The 27,818-nt window shown below is 41.1% G+C and overlaps 1 protein-coding gene across 3 annotated transcripts in view; it reads left to right on the top strand.

Annotated features, from left to right (window-relative positions):
- ZMAT4 (zinc finger matrin-type 4) overlaps positions 1-27,818 on the top strand; it is a 360,398-nt gene that overhangs the window by 112,789 nt on the left and 219,791 nt on the right. For all 3 annotated transcript variants that reach the window (XM_035270372.3, XM_017963828.4, XM_035270371.3), the window contains exon 3: positions 18,603-18,692. In XM_035270372.3, the coding sequence (XP_035126263.3) occupies positions 18,603-18,692 (90 nt within the window). The remainder of the gene's footprint in view (positions 1-18,602; positions 18,693-27,818) is intronic.

The raw sequence follows: 27,818 nt of genomic DNA, 5'->3' as shown, positions 1-27,818 counted from the left end.
TATGTGAAATCACTTTGTAAATTGTAATTACTCTCTCAGTATAGTTTCTGTGGTTATCTGTTTTCAGACTATAACCCTTTGCTTTGGAAGTGTGGCTCAGGCTGGGATTTCACAGGCTTAAGTACTCTGGAATTCGTAGGACAGCTTCCATGTTACCTTTGATCCCATTGTGATTTTGGTACCTGGTCACATCTCTGGTCCCCTGCGCTCTCTGGATGCCATCCTGTGCTCCTCCGCTCCTTCTGAACATCCGTTCACTCAGTGTGTTCTGGAAATTTTTTCTAGAATTGGTGTACAATGTTTGGTAGAATTTCTTAGTGAAACCATCCAAGTGTGGCATTTCCTTTGTGAGAAGATTTTAACCGCAAATTTAATTTCTTTAATAAATAATCTATTCAGGTAATCTGTTTATTCTTAAGCTTTGGTAGTTTGTTTTTTAAAATAATTTGCTCATTTCATCTAAGTCGTAGAATTAATTGGCAGATTATTTATAATATTACATGATTATTATTTTAATATCTGTGGAAGGAGTCGTGTACTTTCTTCTCTCATTCCTGATATTCGTGATTAGTATCTTTTCTCTGTTACTCTATTGGTCTGACTAGAGATTTCTCAATTTTGCTGATCTCAGAGAATGAGCTTTTGCTTTCATTGATTTTCTCTGTTGTATTTCTGTTTTTGTTTTCTTGATTTTCACTCTAATACTTCTATTTTTTCCTTTCTTCTGCTTTCATGAGGATTAATTTACATAGTCTTCCTTATCCATGGTTTTGCTTTTCACAGTTTCAGTTACCCACAGCCAACCATGGTCTAAAAACTTTACATGGAAAATTCCAGAAATGAACAATTCATAAGGTTTAAGTTGTGTTCTGTCCTGAGCAGCACGTGAAACCTCACCCCATCCAGCTTCATCCTGCCCTGGCCGTGAATCCCAGTGTCTCTGTGCTGCAGGTGCTGTCTGCCTGTGAGTCACACTTGCAGACCTCAAAGGTTGTCAGATCCACTGATGAGGAGGCATCACCATGCTGGTGTCCAAGTCACCGTTACTTGACTTAATGGCTCCAAAGCACTGGAGTAGTGGTGCTGGCAACTCAAACATGCCAAAGAGAAGCTGTAAAGTGTTTCCTTTAAGTAAAATCATAAAAGTTCTCAACTTAATAAGGAAAAAAATTGTATGCTGAGGTTGCTAAGATTTACAGTAAGAATAAATCTTCCATCCATGAAATTGTGAAGAAAAAGAAATTCGTGTTACTTTCACTGTCGCATTTCAAACTGAAAGAGTTATGACCTCAGTGTGTGATAAGTGCTTAGTTAAGGTGGAAAGGCATTACATTTATTGATGGATCGCATGGACAGAAACATGTCCTGATGGACAGCCGTTGGGTTTGGCACTATTTGTAGTTTCAGGCACCCACTGTGGGTCTTGGAACTTATTCTATAAAAGAAGACTGTGGTCGTCTTCTTTTTCTAGTTTTATAAGGTGCAAACGGAGGTCATTGATTTCAGATCTCCCTTCTTTTCTATTATAAGCAGTAGTGCTCTAAAGTTGAGATGGCATTTCAAAGTCTCCATATAATGAATACAGAGTGTTAAAATTGATTGGGACATTTGAAATTCTCATGTTCTACCTTTACATTTTATAGTTAAGGAAACACACATTAGTCAGCATGTTACAATTAATTTATGTACCGCTCTTGGTGTTTATTGAAAAAACTTCTCTGTGAAACCGGTTTTGGAATGTTACCTATCTTTATATTCAGAGACAGACTCTGTCTGTTCTGTTTTAATCTTGTTAACTGAATCCAAAATTACATTCCAGTTACTCTTTGTGGACCTAGAACAGCCTTCAGTGAAATGCAATCCTAATTTTCTTCTGTTAGCACAGCCTGTTTGTTTCCATCTATCCTCGGGTCCAGAATTCTTGAGGAAGGGGAATTTCATTACACATACCAAGCCAAAAGAAGATGTCACACTGCAGAAGGTGACTGTGTGAATTCTGGTCTATAAGTTGGGAGGACAAGGACTGAATGAGGATGGTAAATGAATGGAGGCTCACGGAAGGAGATGCTGAGATTTCACAAGAGAATAACTAGAATGTGCATGCTGGCTATTCTTTGTTTTGGTAGCAATAACTCAACCAAAATACTTCACATTCCAGATTACTTAATCTGGTATATTTTGACCCTTGTCTGTGTAAGATAGGCATCAGAGGTTTGAACAATGAGTGAATGAATGAATGAATGAATGAATGTCATGTACTGCTGTGTACTATTTACCTTCCGTAATTCATGAACATTCAACTTTTCTCATAGGTGAAATATAGCAGAGTTTGTTTTTCTTTTTTCTTTTTGGTAGAATTGGTTTAATCTAGTAAAAAACACAAGCTATGAATATTAACAGGACTCAAACATCAGTCAGCTTCCTTTCTCACTTTGGCCCAATTTTGTAAATCCACTCTCAGCAGAGAGGAGTAAGATTAGAAATACCAGGAATCAGATTGAAATTTGACTTAGAATCGATGTATCACCCCCTTGTTGAAGTCCAGAAGAAAGGCCTGCGCAGAACAGATGGTTGTGTTTAAGGCACTAATTTCTTCTTAGCAAGGAAGAAAGGAATCAGCAGCCGCAGCCTCCCCTTGGCTGCTGTGTTTTGTCATGGAAGTCAGAAACAACTGCAGTGGGCTGTCGAGGAGCTGAAGGCAGCTAAACCCTCTCTCCTTAAAAAAAAAAAATGGTCGTAATTTTTCCACCCTTATTAATCAGTTTTCAAAGTTTTTAATACATTTCTATGAAATGGTGAATCAGTCAGCAGGTGAAAAGAAGTGGGCCAGGCTGACTTGAAATCTAGCTAAGAGCGGGTGGCGGGAGGGAGAGGGCTATGCATGCTGCCAATGACGTTAGGATGAAGACATTATTATTTTCCCTGGATGGGAAAATGTCCAGCCTGAATGCATGATTATACTGGTTAAGCACTTCTCAGTAGTTTTAGACTAACTTTATATGTGCATATTTATCTGTGGGCTGACTTTTGTGAAGAGACTGAATCAAAATTAGATTGTCAAGAATGATGAGGGTCAGGAAGAAATTATAGAATCCTGACCACGTGTTTGAGAAAGACAAGCAGAACTGAGTTTGACAGACACTTCTGTTTCCTTTGCTTTAACTTCAGTCTGAGACAGCGAGACTAATTAATATACTAGATGTAATCATTTCAAATCAAGGAGCATTTTTTGGACACCTATGGTATATTGTACTTTGTTAGAATATGGAAGACTCATCAGGCTTTGTTCTTTGCCAAAGGGCTGTGGTTTGGAGCCACATGAGATAAGCCGGGCAGTTATTAGTCTGTATTTTACAAATTGCTGAAATGAAAATCAGAAAGGGCTAAACTATGTGGCCAAGACAATGAGAGCCATGAGAGGTCAGTATAGGATGAAATTAGTGTCTGGAGCTGCAGGAGAAGATTTCAGAGCCAGGTCAGTCTTGCAATAGACATTGAAGGGTCTGCTTACATATACATAGTCTAGTATATCAAAGGGAAGCATATGTGTATCCCAAGAACTGGGGTGAGAACGCTTTGAGAACACTTAGAAGCACCAATATGCAACGTGTGATCTTAGGGTGCTAGAAAACTGATCTTGTAGCCCAGCACTGTAGTTAAGACTTTAGTCTCTCAAGTCAGAAAGCTTGGGTTCAAATCCCTGGCTCTATACAGGGTACTTGCACAAGTTAAACATTATTTAACTTCAGATTGAAGAGAGTTAAAAGTTTGTAATGTGGTTTTTTAAATCAGTCAATGCAAGCTACCTCTCTTGTTACCCCTTGACTTATGTACTTTTATCATCACACCCTGGGAAGGATTTGACCTTGGGCAAATCTGTAGCTCAGGGGATCCCTGAAAAGGCTGGAGTCTGTCAAACCCCAGGAGCAGCGCTAATGAGTTCTCCATTGAATAAGGATGGGGGCAGCGTGCCTTTGTGTCCATCAAACTGACTAAACTCTTTATGAGTTTTAAGGGTCTGTCTATGGATTCTGCCAAATTTTCTAGATAAACATTTGTTATTATTTGCAAACAATAAGTTGTAGCTCTTCCCTTCCTATTCTTCGATCTTTTTCTTTCTTGGCAGGGAACTCCAGTGCTATATTCAGCAGCAGTAGTGATGGTGGCCAGATTTTTTTTGTTTCTAGTCTTTAAAAGAATGCAGTCAGTATTTCCACATTAAGTGTAATGGTTGTTGTAGATTTTTCATATACTCTGCATGGAGAGAAGAACAGTCCTATCTTTCCCTAGCTACCTGAATTTTTAAAATACAAATAGGTGCTGGATTTTGTAAAATGATTTTTCTGCATTGATTTAGATATTTATTTTTTTACCCTTTAGTCTATGTGGTAAATAATATTGATTTTTTAATGTCGTGCTATGTTTGTATTACTAATTAATCCGTGATTGCATGACATATTACGTAAAAAAACACAATGTTATATTCAGTTGGTTAATTTTACTTAAGGGTTTTGACATCTGTATTTAAAAGCAATGGACCTATCAACCTCATAAAATGATCTGGGCATTTGAACCTCTAAAACAATATTATTGGTGGTGTTAGTGGTAGCGGTGATGGTAGGGAAGAAAGGAAGTGGTTGATCATTTCAATTATTTTTATTTGAATACAGAGTTTTGCTCTTGTTGCCCAGGCTACAGTGCAGTGGTGCGATCTTGGCTCAGTGCAACCTCTGCCTTCTGGGTTCAAGTGATTCTCCTGACTCAGCCTCCCAAGTAGCGGGGATTACAGGCACGTGCCACCACGCCCAACTAATTTTTGCATTTTTAGTAGAGATGGGGTTTCACCATGTTGGCCAGGCTGGTCTCAAACTCTTGACCTCAGGTGATCCACCCACCTCAGCCTCCCAGAGTGCAGGGATTACAAGCATGAGCCACTGTGGCCTCAATTTCTTTAATACTTGAGATTTTTTTCAAGTTCTTTTTTATTCTTGAAATTTTTGATCATATTTTCTAGACATGTATCTACTTTGATTTTTGTAGTTGTTCTTACTAGTTATTATAATTTTAATTTCTAAATAACAGCTTTATTTTGATATAAATACTATAAAATCTACCATTTTAAGCATATAGTTTGGTGATAGTTGGTTATTTCATGGAGTTTTGCATGGATCACCACTGCTTCTAGAACATTCACACCACCTCCCCCCAGATCCCTAAACTCACCGGCTGGAGTGCGGTGGTGTGATCTCGGCTCACTGCAAACCCCGCCTTCCGGGTTCAAGCTATTCTCCTGCCTCAGCCTCCTGAGCAGCTGGGAACAGGTGCCCACCACTAGGCCAAGCTAATTTTGTATTTTTAGTACAGATGGGGTTCACCATGTTGGTCAGGCTGGTCTCAAACTCCTGATCTTGTGATCCACCACTCAGATTACAGATATGAGCCATTGGTGTCTTTGAAGCACAACATTTAAAAAAAACTGATGACGTCCAATTTATTTATTTTCTTGTCACATGTGCTTTTGGTGGCACATCTAAGAAGCCATTGTTTAATTCAAGGTCACAAATATTCAAAGACTTTTATAGTTTTAGTTGTTACATCAAGGCATACAGTACACTTTGAGTTAACTTCTGTATATGGTAGGAGGTAGGCATCCAACTCCATTGTTTTGCATATGTCTATTTAATTTTCCCATCATTATTTGTTGAATTGTGCTGAGATGGTTGTCAAAAATCCATTAACATAGATTAAAATGAAAGGGTCTATTTATGGATTCTTAATTGAATTTCATTGATCTATATGTCTGTCTTTATGCCAGTACCACCCTGTTTTGATTACCGTAGCTTTATAGTAAGTTTGGAATTGGGGAGTGTAAGTGTTCCAACTTCGTTGTTTGCAAGATTGTTTTGGCTAATCTGAGTCTGTGTAAATTTTAGAATCAGCTCGTTCCTAGGTATTTTTTTTCTTTTTGATGCTATTGTAAATGGAGTTGTTTAATTTCATTTTTAGATTGTTATTTTATAAGTGTTTAGAAATGCAATTGATTTTTGTATTTTGATCTTGCATCTTGCAACCTGGCTGCACTAGTTTATTAATTCTGATTTTCGGTGGGTTGGTTAGGATTATGTCATCTGCAAGTAGAGAAAGTTGTATTTCTTCATTCCAGTCTAGATGGAATGAAGACCCCACCCTCCTCATCGCCATGATTTGTCACTTAATTGTCCCGTTGTGAATCTCAACTACAACGTCAGGTGGAAGTGGTGAGAGAGGATATTCCTGTCTTACTCCTCATCTTAGGAGGAAAGCTTCTGATCCACCATGAAGTGTGCTGTTAGGGGTTTTCACAGATGGCCCTATCAGGTTGGAAAACTTCATTTCTATTCCTTGTTGTTGAGAGTTTTTGTCATGAGAGGGTGTTAGATTTTGTTCAAACTTTTTCTGGCTCTATTGATACGATCATAGGGTTTTTGTCTTTCCTTCTATAAATGTGGTACATTACATTAATGGGTTTTCATCTATCAAACCAATAAATCTTACTTGGTCATGGTATATAATCCTACCATCTAATATGTCTGCTTTATATTTTGTTGATTTCATGTTTTTGCTTCATATTGGTAATATCTTCTCAACCTCTCAAATATAATGATCTTTCTTATTTTAAATTCTTGGTTCATATATTCCAATATTTTTGTTTCACTTGGTTTTGTGCCTGTTGCCTACAAGAATGTCAGTGCTCCAGACTAAAACAGGAACACTGAGCAAGGGATTTGATGTAGGATGAAAGATAATGGTTCTTTTTGGAAGCACAGAGAGTCCCCAACTGACGATGTTTCAACTTAACGATTGTTCGACTTTATGATGGTGAGAAAACAATACAGCTCCTGTAGAAGCCATACTTCAGTACAGTATTTAATAATTCACATGAGATCACCAACACTATATTATAAACAGGCTATGTGGTAGATGGTTTTTGCCAGCTGTAGCCTAATGTAAGCGTTCTGAGCATGTGTAAGGTAGGTCAGACAAAGTTATGGTGTTGGGTACGTTATGTGTGTCAAATGCATTTCGATTTCATTTGCTGCAGGCATATGGGGAGAAATCCCATCGTGAGTCAAGGAGCATCTGTACTGAGTTTGAGTAGGGTGGTTGGATGGCTAAGGGTCAAGGTTGTGAAGGTGGTTAGGAAGAGGAGAAGGAAAGTTGGGAGGGGAGGGAAAGATAAGGTTCTGAGAAATGAAAACTGGCAGTTGAAGAGCTTGAGAGCTGGAAGCCATTAGAGCAGAGCCGCTGCCGGAAGAGGGCTTACTTCATGCTCCGCACCGCTCAGCCTGCTGTTTCCAGGTGGCCGATGGGTTGGCCTTGAGACCGCTTCTCCCTGATTTTGCCTCTCACTGAGGTGCTATCCAGCTGAAGCCAGAAGACAGCTCACTCAGTCTGGTTTCTTTTCCTGCCAGTCTGGGCTTGGCAGCCACCAGGGAGAGAGGAGAGAGCTAGAAAGGAGAGGAAAGGAAAGCCACAATTTTTAAAAATCCATTTTCCTAGGAAGCACTGGGGGAGCTGGTGAAAAATCTAAAGCCCAGAACTCTATCCCTAGTCATCCTTATTATTCAGTTGAAAACCTGCCTTTTAAAAAACTCCCTGTGCTTCTGAATCAGGTGATCCATGCATCAAACAGAGAGAATGGAAAGGAGAGGACTCTTGTAGTCTGACCTCCGGCAGTCCCCTCTCAGCTGTCCCCAGGAGGAGATGCTCTGCATGCCCTTGCCTCTAGAAATGTAAACCTCTGCCTGTGTTTTTCTCTGGTCCCCCTGATTGAGCTCTGGGCATCTCTGAGGGGTGGGTACTTGAGTCCATTTTCACGCTGCTGATAAAAACATTCCTGAGACTGCGTAATTTATAAAGAAAAAGAGGTTCCTCATGGCTAGAGAGGCCTCACAATCATGGCAGAAGGCAAAAGCACCTCTTACATGGTGGCAGGCAAGAGAGAATGAAAGCCAAGCAAAGGGGGTTTACCCTTACTAAACCATCAGATCTCCTGTGACTTATTCACTACCATGAGAACAGTATGTGGGAAACTGCACCCGTGATTCAATCATCTCCCACCAGGTCCCTCCCACAACACATGGGAATTGTGGGAGCCACAATTCAAGATGAGATTTGGGTGGGGTCACAGCCAAACCGTATCAATCCTGATTGAGTAAATACTGATTATATATTTCCAAAATACGTAATCCAGCCTCTCTAGCCAGGTGGTTGAGTAGAGGATGCATTATGATTTAAAATAAAAGTCCTGCAACTCAATCAATCTTCTACTCAACCACCTGGCTAGAGATGTTTTTCTTTAATCATGCCATCAATTGAAAGCAACCTGCAAACAGACTAAAATCTGGGTCTTTGAGTAGGCAAATAGAAAAATTGAAAAGCAGGTGGGGGTTGAGCTGCAGGTGATAGTGGAATTGCAGCTGGCAGCGAGTGCCTGCTCCCCCTAAGGCTTATAAAGATGGATTAAATAAAACAAATATTGCTGGAAAAATAAAATATGCTTTTGAGTACTTAACTCTGTTTGCGGACTCAGAAAGATGGAATTAAAGAGAAAAAATTTCTGTCTTCCCATCATTAGGTGAAACAAAGCCACTCACCTATTTTTCTACAGTGTTATAGCTAGCCCCAGCTGCACTAGTGAGGCATGAGAATTTTCAGCCCTGCACCACTTCCACTGGGTAATTTTCTGTGCAAGAAACTGACTCAAGGGCAGGGGGAACAACATTAGTGCAGAGACGGGAGAGATGGATATGCTGTTCTGTGCATATTATTTTATACTGAGAAATGTTCTTTATAGAATTCACTGATTGATTTTTTCAGGTTATAAATGTTATATATACCTAGAAGTATTTTTTTGAAATAACGTGGATATAAAACCTTCAAAAATCAAGTCACAATTTAAGTGCACCCTAGGAATTTGACTTTAAAAATATAATTTGCTGAGAGATGGAGAATCCCTTTGTTCAGCAAGTACTCTATTATTTTGTTGTTTTGTTAATCCAGCTTTTTCTTCTATTATGCTTTGTTTAAAGCAAGGTCCATTTAAGCTATGTTACGTAATCTGACTTACCTAGCTACTTAAATAGTTAATGAGTATTTAAAGAGGAACAGCCTTTGCAGAATATTTAAAGGTGTGTTGTAGGGTTGGAGCAACAGAAATGGAAGATTCACTCAAAATAACAGAGTTCAATTTAAGAATAATTATATGATACATGCTACGAAGTATAAAATAATAGGGTAAAAACAAAATCTAATGTAAAAATGTTATGCAGAATAACAAGGTGATCAGAGCAGGTTGGGGAGCTCCTGGGAGCCTTGTTGCAGCTGCTGACCTTATTGGGGTTGGCTGAGGGACTGTCCTGCCCCCCTTGTCATTCACATAAGGGTGGGGACTATAGATCCCCTTGTTTTTTTTTTTCCACAGACTAAACCTCACTTGAAATCGGTGACAATTTGCCAGTGGTGGGGTTAATTTTTGGACTCCACATGGTGCTATTTTTATAAAGTGCTGTATTTTTTCTTAGGCTAGCCACAAATTTTACAGAAGAAACCTGAGACATGGGAAACTGTAGCCCAGGATTGGCTCGTGTTGTTTAAGCTTCCACATTTTCGGAAGGATTTGATAACTTTGTTATTTCACATTACCCAGTCTTCTCTGACTGTAATCACTGATCGCACTGGCTTAATTCTTTCCCTTGTACCTAACTTTTAACTTCTCTTCAAGGGCTTTCTGGGGAAATAGCACTTTTTTCCCCAGACAGCAAAAGAGAGGCCTAGATGAGCCTGTGTTCTTTTATTTCTCATATGATTCTGTTTAAAATGCACAGACATCATGGAGACATATTTAGCTCTGTACTGAACGCCACAGAAAACTGTTCCTCCAGGCTTTGGTGGTAATTTAATTTTTTGAGTTGCAGGACTTTTATTTAGAATTGTAATGCATTGATGTAGTCACTTGTGTAGGCAGACAGCCACATAGATGATTACAAACATGCTTCCACAATCACGGGCACCGCACATCCCACTGTATGTGATTTTTTTCTCCAACAAAAGTTTGCTTTTTTCCAATAGTTTTTATGATAAGTGTTCCTCATGTTAAATGCTCTTGTAAATATATTTTAGAAGAAACAAAGTGACCTAATTCTGGAAACATTGAGGCTACCCTTTGTGCATTTGGAAATTGAATTTATTGCTGTGTAGCAGAAGAAAGACCCCAGGAGAACATCTAGTGTAGATGGATGGCATGTTATTAGTCAGCCTCGGCTGTCATAGCAAGATGCCAGATTTGGGGTCTTAACCAACAGACATTTACTTTGTTGCCATGTTGGAGTCTAGAAGTCCCTGATCAAGGTACCAGCTGGGTTGGTTTCTGGTGAGGGCTCTCTCCTGGTGTGTAGACGGCTGCCTTCTTACTGTATCCTCACATGGCCTTTTCTCTATGCATGGGGACAGAGAGTGAGAGAGCACAATCTCTGGTGTCTCTTCCCCTTCATATAAAGACACCAGTCCTATCAATTAGGACCCCTCCCTTATGACTTACCTAACCTTAATTACTTCCTTGTAGACTCTGCTTCCAGATACAGTCACACTGGGGATTAGGGCTGCAATACAATTCAGTCCAGAACAAAACAAATATCCACCACCCTATAATTAAAAGCAAAGGCATAGCACCTTTAGCCACAGAAGCCTGCATATCTGACCACAGGTTAAAGGGCACTTTACCAAGCTGGTGTCTGATGGATCTCTGATTCTTGGAGACAGTGGAGCAGTGAACTCTGCCTTGTCCCAAACCTCTCTTCCTCAACACGCTGCCTCTGTATGAGCCGTGGACTCTGCAGCCAGGCAACTGCCGCCCTGAATCTCTACTTTTGCACAGTTGCAGCAGACCCTCAGTTTCTTCAGAGCTTGTGCTTCAACTGCAGTCTTCATCAGCTCACCTCCTGAGCGGTTTTCCTCCACTGTGCACTTTGTCAAATGCCTGTGAGCCCTGCCGCCTAGGACTGTCTCTGGTCTGCGGGCTCCCTCCCTCCTCTGTGACTTGCACTGCACTCATGGAGTTTAGAGACGGTAGTATATGTGTGAGGCTTTCAGTCTCATCTTTTGAATGCAATAAGATCTATAACAACAGTGATTTCAAATGTACGCAACACTTCTACACAATGGTCTTCATTCATCAGGGGTCTTGGTTTCTTGTTTCGAGGTTGACTTATTCTGTTCTGCACGTGTTCAATCACTGAACTGATGAATCTTTATTGAGCACCAGCCATGTGTCAGGCGTTGTGATAGATCTGGGGGATGTAACAGTGAAGCCAACAGATATAATCCCTGTTTGCTGAGAACTTGTAAGTTGTCGGATCTTGAGAAAATCTCTTGGTCTTTCTGGACATATTTTCCTCATCTTAAGGTAGGACTATTTGAAGATACATCATCAGTATTAGAATGAATCTTTAAAATAATTATTTTTTCCAGTCCTGTCATTGGAATGATTTGGTCTTCTAAGTAATCTGAAATTTCAAGGAAGCATTAATAAGAAAATTTAAAATCACTTGTAATCCATATAAACAACACTAATCTTCTGGTACATTTTTTCCTGGACCTTTCCTTGAATATGCATACAGAGACATATACATTTTTATTTAAAAATTTGCATTCTGATTGGAAACTACCTTTTAAATTTTATTTTATATATATATATTTGAATATTATTATGCTTGCCAATGGCTCTTTGGTATCTATGGATATTTTATAGTATTTATCCTTCTTGTTTTAGGGCATTTAGCTTATTTTCCCATGTTTACTATACATAAATGGCATTACATGTCTCTGATTGCTTCCTTAGAATAAATTCATAGAAGTAGGATTGCTGAATCAAACAAGTTTTTGCTCCGGATATATATTGCAAAATTTCCATCCAGGAAGCTCGTATCAATTTACATGCCTATTATCTATGTGCACAAGGGCTAGCTTTTTCTGCATCTTCCCCAATATGGATATGTATATTTTGTCAATCCTAGCCAATTTGCTGGGTGAAAGAAACACATTTTTTTAAATAAAAAAATTGTAAGGTAGCTTTTGGATGAATTTCCTTTTGTAAGTCGTTTAACTATTAGTATTTCTATAATTTCTATTTGTGTCCTTTGTCTATTTTAAGATTCTTTCTGAATAAATTTGGGAGGACACTTTTGATCTCAAACATATTAAGCCATTTTCTTTTACACACTGCAAATATTTTTCCTATTTTGTGGGTTGCTTCTTATAGAAAAGTATTTCAGATTGAAAACACTTATTTATTTATTTTTTGGTAGCCAGCTTCATCAGTCCTGCATTTTTTTCTTTCTTTGCTTAGAAAACTTTTCCATCACAAGGTTAAATATATTTTCCTAGTTTTCTTTTGGTCCCAAATTATTGAACCTATTTTGGAGCTTTTTATTATACTCTATGTATTTGTCTGTTTATTCTGCCATTAAAACCACATTACATTTGTTCTGGTCTTTCATATATAAGATCTTTAGTTTCTTTTTTTTCCTATTTTATTTTTTATTCTATTTCTATGGATTCTAGAAATTGTCTCTATCCTGACCTCTACATAGATCTGCAGTGTTGATTCTGCTATTAAACTGAAAGACCTTCAAAATTAAGCTGTGATGTTTTAAATTCCCATTCTGTATTAACTCAGACACCAATATCTTATCTCAATCTGTTGTCTTATCTTGTCTTTTAGCTTTTACGCTGTTGATATTTTCCTGAATTGAATGACATAAAACATGTGCCATTAAAAACTTCTATGTCTTGTAGTAACTATTGCATAAACAATTGCTTGATTTCCTTGATAGTTTCTCAAAAGTCTTCTTTCATTTTTTTTTCATAATTTTTTATAGATGTCACCCATCTTTGGCCGAGCAGAAGGTTATTAAGGCCAGCCATGTGTCCCCTCTATGTGTGGTTGGCTTTGGATCTTTCCATCATCTACCTAAATCCTTTTAGGATCTTCTAATGTATGTTAGCACTAGGATTTAATTAAAGACCATTTCAGTAGCCCAGTGGCCTGGGCAGGAGGTCAGGCCTGGCACCTCGGGGTGTTCCAGCAGAGGAGTTTGACTTCTTCCTTCCCTATGTTGGTGAAGCCTTCCTTTAGGGACCAGTTTTCCCTTCCTAGAGTTTTAGTTGGCCCATCACAGGGAGTTTCTGTGCCCAATGTTCTTCCCCTGAGAATTAAGGGAAGATACATCAGTTTGGAAAAGAGTTCCATTCATTAGAGGGAATCCCCAGCACTTATAGTTTTCTGTTTTGTTTGTCTGTATTTAACCCTGCCCTTCTAGTGAGGCCACACTGCACCTTTTCCAGGGCTCATCCCTGGGGCCCTCAGTGAAGGGATGCCACCTGGCGTTCTGCCAGGATGCCCTCTCGTTCATCCTGTGTGATGGAGCCCCTCATCTCACATCAGCCCGTTGTTTTGCAGGAATCCCAATGAGCTAGACATTGGTGTTTGCTGTCCTTTCTCTTTTGGCTCCTCTTCTCTCTGGAATGACCTCAAATGTGGTGGCATGTGAGAATCACTCTTTGCTCCAGGTTTTCCTGTTTTGTTGATGTCCTTGGCTTATTTTAGCTGGTTTCTAGAAGAGGTATAATTAGATGCCTGTGATGAAATAAGATGGTGGAAGACTTATCTAGGAAATCAGGAATGGATCTTTAAGCTTATTTGAGTTAGCACCTCTCCTGCCAACCTCACAACTGTGATTCCGGGATGAAACGAGTTGATGAGCGTGAAAGGACTTTGAAGACTGCCTGAAGCATTGTGCAAATACACGGTTGCTTTGTTATCTCCACATTTTATGGGACCAGAAATCAGTAGCCTTGTTGGAAGCATATTTGAGTTGTGAATTTTTTGAGGCACGTGTGACAATGGAAGATGGTTGTTTAGGTGGCGCGCAAAGCCGTTCTATTTCTATGCGTTTCGCCTCCTCCTTTCACAGCGATACATCTGACATAGAGGTTTGTCTTGTTCTTTATTCCCCCAAAGAGAAGACTGGCCTGAATTTCCATTTTAGATGATTTCTTTGCATGCCAAGAGATTGTTCCAGCAAAAGAAACTAATCTTCATATAGGTCTGTCCCCGCACAATGCCTAGGACTGGGGGCAAAGGCTTTAATTAAAATGGAGGAGTTGGTAATTTCTGGTCGATCTGGGAAGCTTAAAGTTGATGTGGTTTGAATGAAAGTAATGACTTTTGCTCAAAATGCAAATATTAATGCAAAAAAGAACCTGGGATTGACTCTCAGTGCAATTGGAAGAGATTGTTATTTCTTTTTCATGTCTTTTCCCTTAAAGTAATGGTTCTTTTTTCCTCCTGAAACTCTGTAACGTATACATTTAACATGTGGGTATTTTGTTTTTCTTAAAATTCTTTTCACTTGGCCATTTCAGACTCCTAAAAGCAGTGGAAATTTTGGGTACTAATAAATCTGGGCGAGAGTCATAAGGATGTGTTGTTACTTATGTTTATTTGGAGGATGTAAGAGCCAGTGTCAGACGTCTCTTTTCCTCCAGCCCTTCTCAGTGTAGTTGTGTGGATAGCTTAGGCCTCCCCATCCTCTAGTCTCTATTCATACACAGGAAGTGAAAGTGACATGTAAGTACCCTGGCATTTACATGTACCAAAAGGAAGTTTTAAAATTTTAAGTAGCATGCATTGCTCTTGGGTTAAGAAGGCTCATCTAATACCAAGTACTGCAATGAAACAAAAATGCATTCTAAATGTTAACAAGACATTAACGAGGGTAGATGAAAATGTGGTCGATTATACCAGTATACATTAAAAGCATTTCTGATCAGTGATGCTTTTTACTAATTACAATAATTGTGGGTAAAAAGTACACATAATGTGAAATCAAAATGGGTTAAGCATTGTAAAATTATAGTTATTACATGAATGTTACAAACAAATTTGTTATGAAAATAAAGAATAAAAACCATTCATACTCCCCATAGCCTCATAAATCGTTATTTTTTTCTTTTCTACCTGTATTATCTACTTACGCACTTTTATGTCATTGTAATCATAGTATCTGTGTAGTTTTGAGTTTAGCATTTTTCTTTCAGCATTCATTGTATATGTATGTATGCATATATGTATATATAAAATATACATTAAAAACCTTTATATATGTGTGTGTGTGTGTGTGTGTATGTGTGTGTGTGTATAGATAAAGGGTTTTTTGTCCCCAAATCTCCTTTTAATATAGGTCATGCCACAGCTGCTTTAACCAGCCTTCTCTTGTTGAATCTGCAATTGTCTCCCTAATTTTTTGTTCCTATTTAGGTACTGCTGGAATGGATATCTTGCTTCAATTAATTTTCACTTTCTTGTTGTAGGAAAGTTTTTGTTCATTTGTTTGTTTTTTACAATAAATTGAAAGGAGTGAGATTACTGTGCCAAATCTCAAAGAATTTCTAGTAGGTACAGGGTAGAGAGGAGCCAGTTAGAAGAAGACACTCTAAGTGTCTCAGAGTTTCATCTAGAAAGAGAGGTGAGAAAGCTGGGAAGAAAGGAAAAGGCAGCTGAGGTGGGCTGATCACTTGAGGCTAGGAGATCGAGACCAGCCTGGCCAACATGGTGAAACCCTGTCTCTACTAAAAATACAAAAACTAGCAGGGCGTGGTGAGTAGCTCAGTCTCCCAGCTACTCAGGAGACCAAGGTAGGAGAATCACTTGAACCTGGGAGACGGAGGTTGCAGTGAGCCCAGATTGTGCCCTTGTACTTCAGCCTGTGTGGCAGAAGAAGACTGTCACACACACACACACACACACACACACACACACACACACACACACACGAAAGAAAGAAAGGAAAGGGCTCCATGGCAGGTCTCCATCCTTAGGTGTCATAGGCCTAGGTTGGAGGCAAGGCAAGCTGTAAAAATCCCAGGACAATCTTCAGGGAACCTCTTTCCCTTTGTCAACCAAAATAATTTGGAATCAACTTTGGATTTGAGTCAGACTAACCGGGAATATGACTGCACATTCCTCCCACTGAGAAGTCTGCAGATTTTCACTTCCTGCTGGAAGTTGTTAGCAGGGAAGGCATTGGATCTGGTCCCGGCACCCTGGAGAAAGCAAAGAGAGGGAAAAAAGATGTCCAGGCAAAATGAATGCTGCTAAATGATGATCAGGGATGCCTCCACCGTCATTCCAGATGCAGGAGGCATTTGCCAAGGCTCTGATTTCCGTCACCCATAACCCTAGGCTAGGGCACTACTGCAGGTATAGCCATTCCCTCTCCCGCCAAAACTGGGGGTGGGGGCCGTGAGGGAGGAAAACAGGCCTGTAATGATCAAAATCACTGATAAGCCTCAAATCCCAGCATCTCACATCACTAATGGCTTCATGGCAGAGCTTGGAAATTTATTTTCCCTTTCTTTTCAGCCAACGACTTTTTACTAGTTTGTCTAACTGTAGTTAAATAAATAACTCAGTGAACTCTGCCTTTACTAGAAAGCCTTTTTAAAAGCAATGGAATACCTTAAGAGGGGAAAACAAAAACAGCCAGAAACCAGACTGTGTAATGAGATTTCCAGTTTTGCTGTAATTTCATTCTCTGGAAATCCAGAGCTTTAAGAAATTGATAATGCAGGGAATGTGAAAAGAAGTTCTTCTCTGGTAACAAATGCAGAGTTGAGAGTCTACGTCAGCCACATTTGAGCTCACATTGTTACCACTTGTTTTTCCATCAATTATCGTCTGTGTGCCTTTTCACCAGCCCAGGCTGTGTCCACGTTCAGCATCTTGCAGGTTAAACGCTCCTTTTTATTCTTTTCACTGCAGCAGTCGTCCCAATATAACCATGACTCCTTCCTTACCTCCAAAATACCCTCAGCAAAATGGGAGAAAATACGTGCAGTTGTTAGCAAGCTGCAAATTTATTTGCAAAGAGAACAATATATGCCTGCACTGTCATTTTCATGTGGAAGCTGAACAATGATGTCGACTCATCTGACATACATCTACAGCTTTTTCTCATAACAATCTTCTAGGCAGAAAACAAACAAAAATCCTTCAGATGAGCTTTGATTAAAACCTATGTAACCTAGAAATAGTGCTACAAGTGTTGACAATGTATTTCCAAGTCACATTTCACTACTTTTACACGTCTGTAAAAATTTTTCATGTTTCATTGGCACTTTTCAACCCATTTAAAGGCCTTAAAAGTGTTCAGGGATTGTCCAGAAGCCTGGTCTTTTTGTTCTAGGAAGAGAATAAAGGAATTAAGAAAGTAATGAATGCGGAAATTGGACAGGAAGGATTTACAATCTATCCTGTAAACAAGAAGCAACTTGCTGTGTCTTCTCTGGAAATCACTTTGCCTTCATGGCTGATTGATAAAAGTAAACCACCATCTAGGAGACGGGCTAGGATGCAACTGTAAATAAAGCCGCAGTGGAACAAAAGCCTTGAAAAGAAGGAAATAACCTGAGTAAAGGAATAGGGAAGGGGGATTGGAATTAGGGAACAATGGATTGAAGAGTTGATGCAGTCAACAGCGAGAAATCTTTAACAGTATGCAGATTGCAATTTTTCATATGCAATGTCTCATTTGATTCTTATGACACCCTAACAAAATTGTGATATTCATTTTGTGCATGGAGAAAATGAGACTTACTGTGATTATAAACACATTCCAATAAGAAACTGGCCTAATATCACACAGCTAGGAAGTGGTAGAGCTGGAACCCAGATTCTGAATGTCTGAAGATTTTCTTAGTGTTCTTTTCACTCTGCCATCCTGCCTCAGGTAGAAACTTGGAAATGAGAACTGCTGTATTCTTTAAAAGTGGTGGGAATCTGGGTGGACTCTCAGTTGAGCAAAGAAGAGGAAATAGGCAACAAAGAGGGCATCAGTTTCTCCATGCTGGGCATGGACCTCAGTGTGTCCAGAAATCAACAATCCTGCTAATTCCGAAGAACACGGGTCTTTATTTGCTCAACTGCATCATCTGCTGGCAGGTAGCTTAGGCTGTGGTCAGGCCCCAGACTGACATACAATTCTCTTTAGTTTGCTCATGATATCTGACCTTAGAGAATCCTATCCCTTCTGATAGCTTATTAATAACTTGGGTATGGGAGAGCCATCAGAAAAGGCTTCTACTGAGGGTGAGGTGTACCAGGCTCCCAGGGAGGCATTGTCCCCAGACCCTGAGGGCAGGGCAGCAGCAGTGAGAGTGATCACTGTTCCTCTTCCCATCACAATTGATCCTTATGTTATTTCTTTCGCTTTTCTGTTTTTATTTTGCGGAAGATTAAATATAGTATATCATCCACTCTAGGCTAAATGATCCCACTGCCTTCACCTTCTTCATTACTGTGTTTTCCCATCATGAAATTACATTGGCTTTAGAACTTGGGGCAAACCGCTTAACCTCTCTGAAACTATACCCTACACTCACAGGAGTTTGCAGAAGCATCTTCTACTGACAATACAATTCTTGCATTTGCAGGCACTGCTAGATTTCAAAGGATTTGAAATGACTTCTCTTTTACAGTATCTGTTTCTGCTTTTCCTTCTCAGAGTCGAAAACATGCAAGCAAAGTCCGACTATATTACATGCTTCACCCCAGGGACGGAGGGTGTCCTGCCAAGAGGCTCCGGTCAGAAAATGTGAGTATCTGGCACCATGTGATATCCTTAGACGATTTTTTCTGTGTGCCGAGAACTTTGCAGGTGTAGGAATTGTAGTCTAGTCCAGATTCCTAGAAAAACTGGGTGAGAACTAGTTCTCATTAAATATTACAGATATTATAATATATATCAAGGTATTTTTTTTTCCTGCCAGAACTTGCCCATGTAGTCTTGGAGGAGTTTTTGATGACATTGCACTGGGGCCACAAACAGTGAGAATACACAGAGGTTGTAAGACAGAGAGCAAGCCTGGGTGAGGGGAGACAGGACCACGACATGATAAAGTATTAAGAAGACAGGACCTCAGGGGCAGATGCTGTCGGAAATACTAGATACTTCGCTTTTTATATACTTTATTTTTCCTCTGCTGTGTAAAACAGAATGCCTTGTTTGTTAATTTATAATGAAGAGTGTGCATATCTTGTAAATAAAAATACCCAGGCTTCTCGACCCCTCTCCCTGAAGGAACATTTGCTTGGGAAGACAAATGACAATTATAAAGTTGCTTTGAGGGTGTCAAGTCCAAGCAAAGGGTTTATTTCGGCCAGGCCAAGGCAAGGGCTGATGAAATAAACATTCCTTCTTCCCAGTAGGGGTTACTTTTCCTAATGAGAGGAATATTCACATCCAGCAGCTGCAGAGGCTCCTCCTGATAAACACCGCAGATTAAACAGAAACTCCTCGCCCTTTGAGTTAAGAGTAGGCTGCGGGCATAAAATTCCTACCCCACCCCATTCGCGTGCTTGTGATCTTGTCCTGCTGCTGCCATGTAGATGACGGTTTTCTTTTCTTCTTAAAAATTAATATATGATCACTGAAGAAACTTTACAAAACCTCCACTTGTGTATTTTTCAGAACTGCCTATAAGCAAAGGTTGTGAGCATCAGGGCTGGTGTTCCTAACAAATTCTAAACATGCCTCTTGGTGTCACAAAACGAGCTGTTCATACACAGACTAATCTGGAGCACTGCGGATCTGTCTTTACTGCCTTGGTGAAGCAGCCTTTAGAGCTTATTGGAAGCAAAAGATGTCATGAAAACTTTGCAAGCTGCTAAGAGCTGGGACTGAGGCTAGTTTTGTTTTGTTTTTGTTTTGTTTTTTTTTTTTTGTCCTTAGCTGTAGGACCTTGGGCAAATAATTGATCTCCTGAAGCCCTGGTTTTCTCAATCAGGCAGGCCGTAATCATCATATTTCACTTTCCTCACTGGGCCATGGCAAACATTAAATGAGATGGTAGATAGGAGGTGTACTGTGACTTGCCAAGCATCACATCCCAGCACTGAGGAAACAGTGCAGTGTTGCCTTAAAGAAATTTGTAATGTATGGGAGATTGACACTGTATAAAGAGGAGCTGTCATATCACAGCATAAGTATTTATTAACATCCTGCACAAAGAACCATGGAGACAAAAGGCAAGTGGATCTTGCCAAGGGGCTCTGGTCAGGGAAGGTATTTCTGAAGAGTTGGCATTGGAGCTGGGGTTTGGGGACATGAATGGATTTTACCAGCTGGAGGCCGTAGAAGTGAGAGAGGAGGATACCAATTTCCTAGGCACATTCCTCTCAGAAAAACTTACTAAGCCATGGGAGAGTTGGCCTACACCAGCTTTTACGTAACCTTGGAACACTGTGGCTACTGGAATTGTGCTTCCCATTGGGAGAGTATCTATTAGCAGAAAGGATGGACTTCGTGAAATGATCCAGCAATGGGATTTGAATCCCTTCATTTAATAGCTATTAAATGGCTCATGCTAATGGTCAGAGACAACGGGGTTCATGGCCACTTTACAATTAGCTATTTGGATACAGATTATTTTCTATCCACTCAGGTTGTAATAATGAATGTTGCACTTACGTCTGAGCTCCTAGGGAAGGCTTACAGTGGCAAACAGAGATTACTGGGCTCAAGCTAGTGTTGTATTTGTAGCGACTCAAGATGGTCCTTGTCACTCTGGTCGGGTGCACAGTTCTTTTCCCTCAGGCTCTGGTGCTGCTGATAACCATGAGGACAGTTTACAGTGGGGAAGGTGTTTGGATTTCAGAGCAAGAATCAGCTGTTTGCTTTCTTTTTTTTTTTTTTTTTTTTTTTTTGAGACGGAGTTTCACTCTTGTTACCCAGGCTGGAGTGCAATGGCACGATCTTGGCTCACTGCAATCTCCGCCTCCTGGGTTCAGGCAATTCTCCTGCCTCAGCCTCCTGACTAGCTGGGATTACAGGCATACACCACCATGCCCAGCTGATTTTTTATATTTTTAGTAGAGACAGGGTTTCACCATGTTGACCAGGATGGTCTCGATCTCTTGACCTCGTGATCCACCTGCCTCGGCCTCCCAAAGTGCTGGGTACATTCTTTAACAAAGGTCTCTTGGAAGACTTTTTCTTCTCCTGTTTCCTGGGTTTTGAAAACCTTGATCTAGCAATGATTTATTTATCAAACCATTTTTCTATAATTTATTCAGTATAATATAAAAGCAAATCAGTAAACAGAAAAAGCAATAAAATCGTTTTACTTTTTGAAAGTGATAGTTGATGCTTTTGTTACACTGCATGTATGTTTATAGGTGAATATATGATTTCCATTATACATTTTGATCTATTGTACACAGCATGTAATTCATCCCCAGCACTTCTCAGGGGCTTTAAGGGCATATGCTGGCATGAGTGGGAGTGGTCGCTCACTCTTGTAATCCTAGCACTTTGAGAGGCTGAGGCAGGCAGATCACGAGGTTGGAGTTCAAGACCAGCCTGACCAACATGGTGAAACCCGTCTCTATTAAAAATACAAAAATTAGCTGGCTATGGGGGAATGTCCCTGTAATCGAGATACAGGAAGCTGAAGTGGGAGAATCACTTGAAACTGGGAGGTGGAGGTTGCAGTGAGCAGAGATCACATCATTGCACTCCAGCCTGGGTGACAGTGACAAAGCAAGATTCTGTCTCAAAAAAATAAAAAGAAAGAAAAAGAAGAAAAAAAAAGAGTGTATGTTGGTAATTATATGAATCTTTCTTTTGCACAGACTTATACCTAAGGATTGAGAGATGTTGTCTGGAGAATAAGAAATGGTATCTTATTTTGGGGCATTGAAGCCATTGCTGGGTCCGGAGCCAGGGAGCACTGCTGTTCTGGGTGAGTGGGTGCAGTGGCTCACATCTGTAAACCCAGCACTTTGGGAGGCTGGCAAGAGGAACAGTTGAGGTCAGGAGTTCAAGACCAGCTTGGGCAACATCATGAGACTCTGTGTCTACAGTTGTTGTTGTTTTTTAATTAGCCAGGTACGATGGTGCATACCTGTCGCCCCAGCCCTTCAGGAGGCTGAGGCCAGAGGATTGCTTGAGTCTAGCAGTCAGAGGCTTCAGGGAGTTAGTAATAATATCTATCATATAGAGTTATCATAAGACCCAGCTGATATAAGTCATCTTTGGCATTTTGTTTCCAAAGCACGTTCTGCATGTGAATTATTACTCATACTGTCTCCACCAGCACCCTGTGTTCTCAAAGATTGTAACACTGTCTTCCACCTGCCTCTCAGTTCCTACTCATCTTCTCTGCTCCCAGGGGCTGTGACAGGTTTGCACCCCAGTGATACCTGATGGAGACGAGCATTCACATCTGCCCTGAATACCACCAGTGCACGGCTTCCGAAACAGAGAAAACTTGTTCCTGACTTCCCACACCCTGACCACACATGAACCCTGCTCCCACCCCCATTCATAGTAACTCCTAATTTCCGTACAGAGGCAGTGAAGGGTTATTTTACTTCCAAGGTCTGCTGTTGCCATTTCCACTTCAGGCCATTGGACTTTTGCTGTTGTTGTTTCAGACACCCAAATTCATTTCTGTCTTCTGTTTTGACATTGTCAGCTGTTGAAATTTTCTCTTCACGTGCTTTTCTCTTTAGCATCCTTACTTGGATCTTCCATTTTTTTCTTCTCCTGGAAGACATTTTTCCCTTGGGACCACAGAGCAAAATTAAATGAGAAATAAATTATTATAGTCAATTGCCTTAGAGAAATTTTCAGTAATCCCTCGAGCGCTAGAGACAGAAGGACTTCAATGTTCACAAAATCCATTGAGACTCCGTTTTTCACCCTTTTCTTATCTTCTCACCCATGGGTCATATGCTTTGGGAAAAACATGATCTGTTTGGGAAACAGCACTTTTAAGTAAAAGGGTGATTCAGTTTTACCTGGTTTTTTTTTTTTTTAAATATACTTCAATTGTAGCAAAACATAAGTAACTGTTGACCAAAATTACAAGTCAGTATTAAGTAAACAGTGTTTTCATGTGGAGTTAAGATAATTCCCTCTAAACGTAGAGAAGCTTGGCATTTGCTTAGTGTTATTAGGGTCATTACTCTTAATATAAAGGCTTTCATTTAGATCTGAAATATGCTGCATAGCTTGAGAAGCTGAGTGTCACTTTCACAAGTTCCTAAACATCCTAGAGTCTAGGTGGAGAGGAATCAATCTAATCTAAACCCTTCTTAATACGTGGTGAAAATAAGGAAGTACCATGACTTGCCCAAAGTGGTCAGACCTGAGATTAAAATGCTGCGTCCCTAAAGGCTATTCCTAGCTGTTTCCCACATATCTTGAGATGATGTCTTATTTTTCAGCATTGTAACCATTACTGGGTCTGGAGCCAGGGAGCACTGCCGTTCTGGTCAGGGTAAATATCGTGGTGGGCTTTCATCAGGGGCGTTCCACATGTTCTAAACGCTTTACAGATGCAAGTGACTTTTCATCTTCACAAGCCCTGAGGAAGGCAGGAGTTGTCACCGTCCCTGCTTCGCAGAGAAGCAAACAAACAGAGATTAAGTAACTTGACTGTGATCACACAGCTGGTACTTGACAGAGACACGGCTGGGAAAGTTGATCTTCTGTGACACTGTAACCTGGCTCCACAGCATCCCTTCGGAAGTCGGTAGTGAGCATCTGTGAAGCACTGGGGGACAGGGACACCTTCCCCAACACAGAGCAGGATCTACTGGGGGAGTCAAATGTGTAGACCACGTATCTTAATGCAGCGTGGTAAGTGGTAAGTGATACCACAGGCCTATGCCTGGGCACGGGGAGGGGTCCCTGGCCTCTCCTGGTAGGATGGGGCTGGGTAAGGTTTCCTGGGGAAAGTGACACTGAACGGCTTCTTCAAGGACAGATTTGAGTGAGCACAATAAAAAAGAGTGGGAAAGGGCTCTTTTGAGTGTGCAGCCAGCATTGGTAATGTCTTCAGGGAAATAAGGTCAGAGGCATTTCTTGAGTTAACTTCCTAGGGCTGCTGTAACAAATTGCCACAACAATTTGTGTTGGGTGTCTTCAACAAAGAACATTTATTCTCTGGCAGTTCTGGTGGCTAGAAGTGTGAAACTGAGGCAGGGGCAGCGCCTTCCTCTGGATAGTCTGACTGAGAATCTTCCATGCCTCTCTCATAGATGCTGGCGGATTGGCAACTGTCCTGCAGAAATCTCTGCCTCTGTCTTTTCAGTTTTATTTCTTATTTTTAGAGATGGGGTCTTGCTCTGATACTCAGGCATGATTATAGCTCACTGCCTCAAACTCCCGGGCTCAAGGGATCCTCCTGCCTTAGCCTCCCAAGTAGTTGGGATTGCAGGCGTGCACCAGCACACCTGGCTAATTTTACAATTTTGTAAGATGGGATCTTGCAGTTTCCCAGGTTGGTCTTGAACTCCTGGCCTTGAGTGATCCTCCCACCTCGGCTCCTCAAAGTGTTGGGATTACAGGTGTGAACCACCACACCTGGCCCTTTCCTCTGTGTTTATCTTGGTGTGTTCTCTCCCCTTCTTCTAAGGACACCAGTAATTGGATTTATGACCAATTACATATGACATGTTCTTAACTAATTACATGTACAAGACCCTGTTTCCAAATAACACTGCATGTCCTAGGCTGATGTGAATTTGAGGGGGGCCATTATTCACTCAGTGCCACGGCGGAGGCAAGAGTTGAGGGTTGGGGTAGTGGGACATGGTGCATAACATTGACATTTACTTTGTCAGATGTCCTCCTGTCTTCTCAAGTGGTCTGCTGCTGACTTCATGGTCAGTTCTCAAACACAGATGCGTTTGCCAACAAGTGCTCTGTGTTAGAAGCGGAGATTCTATCCCCAGTTCTGCTACGCGTGACTTTCACAACTTTGCCTTAGACTTTCTAAAACTTAATTATCATGGTTTTAATCAAGGACTATAATTGCTGACCCGTCTGTCTCTCTGCGCTGTTAAGGGGCTTGAGATGAAATCTTGTTTGTGAAGGTGCGTGATAAGTTGTAAAGTGTGTGTCAAGTGTTCCATCATGGACTTTTTTCTTCTTTCTTGTGGATTATCTCCTGACCTATGGGCCCATTCACAATTAATCAATCAGCCAATGTCTACTGAGCTCCTACTATTTACAGAATACAGAGCCACATACTGCAAAGGACACAGAAAAAGGATGAAATATGGGGTTCCTCAGGTAGTTGGAGAGATAAGTCGTACAGAAAGCAATGTAAAAACAACCAAGGGCTGATGTGTGTGGCCCTGACTCTAATGAAGTCGAGGATCAGAAAAGTGATTTTTTGGTGGGAATGCTTAACAGTGGCTTCCCCAAGGCAGATGCTTTAGAAGGCTCTGGAAGGTTTGTGCCGTGGAGGGGCACCTGTTCTTGGCGGAGCTGCCTGCTGTGCAAAGCCTTGGAGGCAACGATGAGGAAGGCCTGTGGGAGAACTGGTTAGGAAGGAAGGTGCAGGGGCCCTTCAAACAGACTTTCATTCAGTATTTATATTTTGAAAGGCCCTTTGAAAAATTAGCAACACACAAATATAAAACAAATTTTGTTTTATATTCAAAATAAGGAATCAAGCCCATAACCCAGTTATAACATTAACACTTGTTTGGAATTGGAGCTCTTGTGGGTAGCCGTTGTTACCCACATTTGGCCAAGATAGAGATTACATTCGTGGATATGATTATGAAGTGCTATGTGACATATGTTTAAAATTTCCCTTTACTGTCTTTTGTTATAGCAAATTATCTCCCCACCCCCACACCACCTTCACCTTTCTTCCTTCCTTCTTTTCTCTTCTTCAGCCTTCTTTTGTTAATTTCCGAATCGGCAGTTTCTTGGGAGGCCAATTAAAGGTTTATAATGTAGGTAATAACACAAATCCCTCATTTTTAGGAAAACACATGCATTATCGGGTTCAGGATTATAGCTGACTGCAACTGTCAGTTCCACGTTGGCCACGCCCCAGGTTGGTGATGAAACCTCCGTAGCTCTGTGCAACTTGGAACTTGGATGTGCTTGGTGCAAAAGCACGGGAGAGAGTGCGAGAGAGAGAGAGTGGGGGGGAGGGAGGGAGAGAGAGAGAGGGAGAGAGAGAGAGGAGAGAGAGAGAGAGGGAGAGAGAGAGAGATTTGTGGGCAGAATATTCCCTCGACCATGAACCAAGTCAGCTTTGCCAGAAGCAAGAACCATTCAGAGTTAGTCAATGGAAATTTAGCTTAAAAGGCATTTTTTTCCCGACTTCTTCCAGTGCAGATTTTGTATTGCTTCTAGTTAGGTGACCCAAGAGGCTGCTTAGCTCTCCCACCCCCAATCTGGTTCTGGTGAGGGTTCTGGGAAGCAGGGCTGGAGCCTGGGGTGTGTCTGGGAAGGGATGCAGACTGGGTTGGCCAGTAGGAGGGGGTGGGTGCCTGTGGGCAGGTGGAAGATTTGTAGAAGCAAGTGCATGCCAATCCACAGATGTTTCCAAAAGGTCAAATAAAAGGAAAAAATCAGGACTTAGATAAGGACTGATCATATATGGAAGTCTGTTGCAACAGGGGGAATGTCCCAACTGCTTGTTTTAGGGAGAAGTAGAGCACGGCTAGAAGGAACTGGATGTTGGAGAGTCAAGTAAGTAGGTGCAGTGAGTGAGCAGCTAAGCAAGCATGCTTCTCTGCATATGCAGTCCATCGATTCCAGGGAAAGGCTCTTGGCAGTAGTGACGTCTTGTCTACATTCTAATGCTTGCATAAGCTCTCAGTGCTCACACAAGCGTAAGAGCGGGGCAAAGTTCAAGGACCTTGGGAAGCAGAGAAGGCTGACCAGAGTTTGCTCAGGTTGTGTTAGTGGGCATTTTGTCCCAATTTGTTAGTGGGGATGAATAGTTCAGTTTTTATGAGCTGCAGAATGGGAATTGGGAGAGTTTGTGTCTGGCCTTGTCAATAGGTAAATAAGATGATCATCCACACGTCTTAGCTAAGTCTTTTGGAGAGAGGCTCGTTTTTGCAGTCAGCCCTTTCCTGGAACAGAAGAGGATGGGAGATTTAAAAAAACGATTCCTGTTTTCCAGGAGCAGGAGCTCATATTTTTCCAGGAGCTCAGCTGAAGTTCAGCATTGTCATGTGGGTAGGGCTCCTGTGGGTGGGACGGGACCAAGACGGTCGACTTTTGTCTTCATTGGCTTGTGATTCTATAACAAAAAACTCATAGCCTAGGTGGCTTAAACATGAGAAATGTCATACTCACGCTTCTGGGAAGTCCAAGATCAAGATGAACGTGTGCGGCCGATTCAGCTTCTGGCGAGGGTTCTCATCCTGCTTTGCGGATGAGCATCTTATTGCGGTTCATGTGGCATGTGGGAGAGCAAGAGGCCAGCTCTTTGTGTCTCTTTTTACAAGGGGACTCATCCCATTCACAAGGGCTCCACTCCCATGACCTAGTCATCTCTCAGAGGCCTATCTTACAGCCTTTACATACGCTCATACTGGGTATTGGGCCTTCAATACTGAATTTAGCAACCCTAGATTCTAGACTGGCTTTTCCCAGATAGCATTCCAAAGGGCTGATGTAATCCAATTATGACTGCCGTAGCGTTGTGCACGTTTCTTTTCTCCAGCAGCTCATTAGGAAGCACTACTGATTCTCTGTTTCATTCCCTTTGACGTCTGGCACCCTTTCCATTGTTCTGTCTTTAACCGGTAGAGACAGTTCTCCCTGTGCCATTAGCGAGTCTTTCTCTGCTTTGCTGTACACTTATGTTAGGGAGCGCTGTCACCATCCAACTCTCAAGGGTCAAAATCCCCCCATTTCTGTCCTTCAGTTGTTCAGAGGTGTATTAGTCAGGGT

The sequence above is a fragment of the Callithrix jacchus genome, chromosome 13 (assembly GCF_049354715.1).
Source record: "Callithrix jacchus isolate 240 chromosome 13, calJac240_pri, whole genome shotgun sequence".
NCBI classification, from domain to species: Eukaryota; Metazoa; Chordata; class Mammalia; order Primates; family Cebidae; genus Callithrix; species Callithrix jacchus.
Note: the sequence above shows the minus strand (reverse complement) of the source record. Positions and strands in the feature narration are given on the sequence as shown.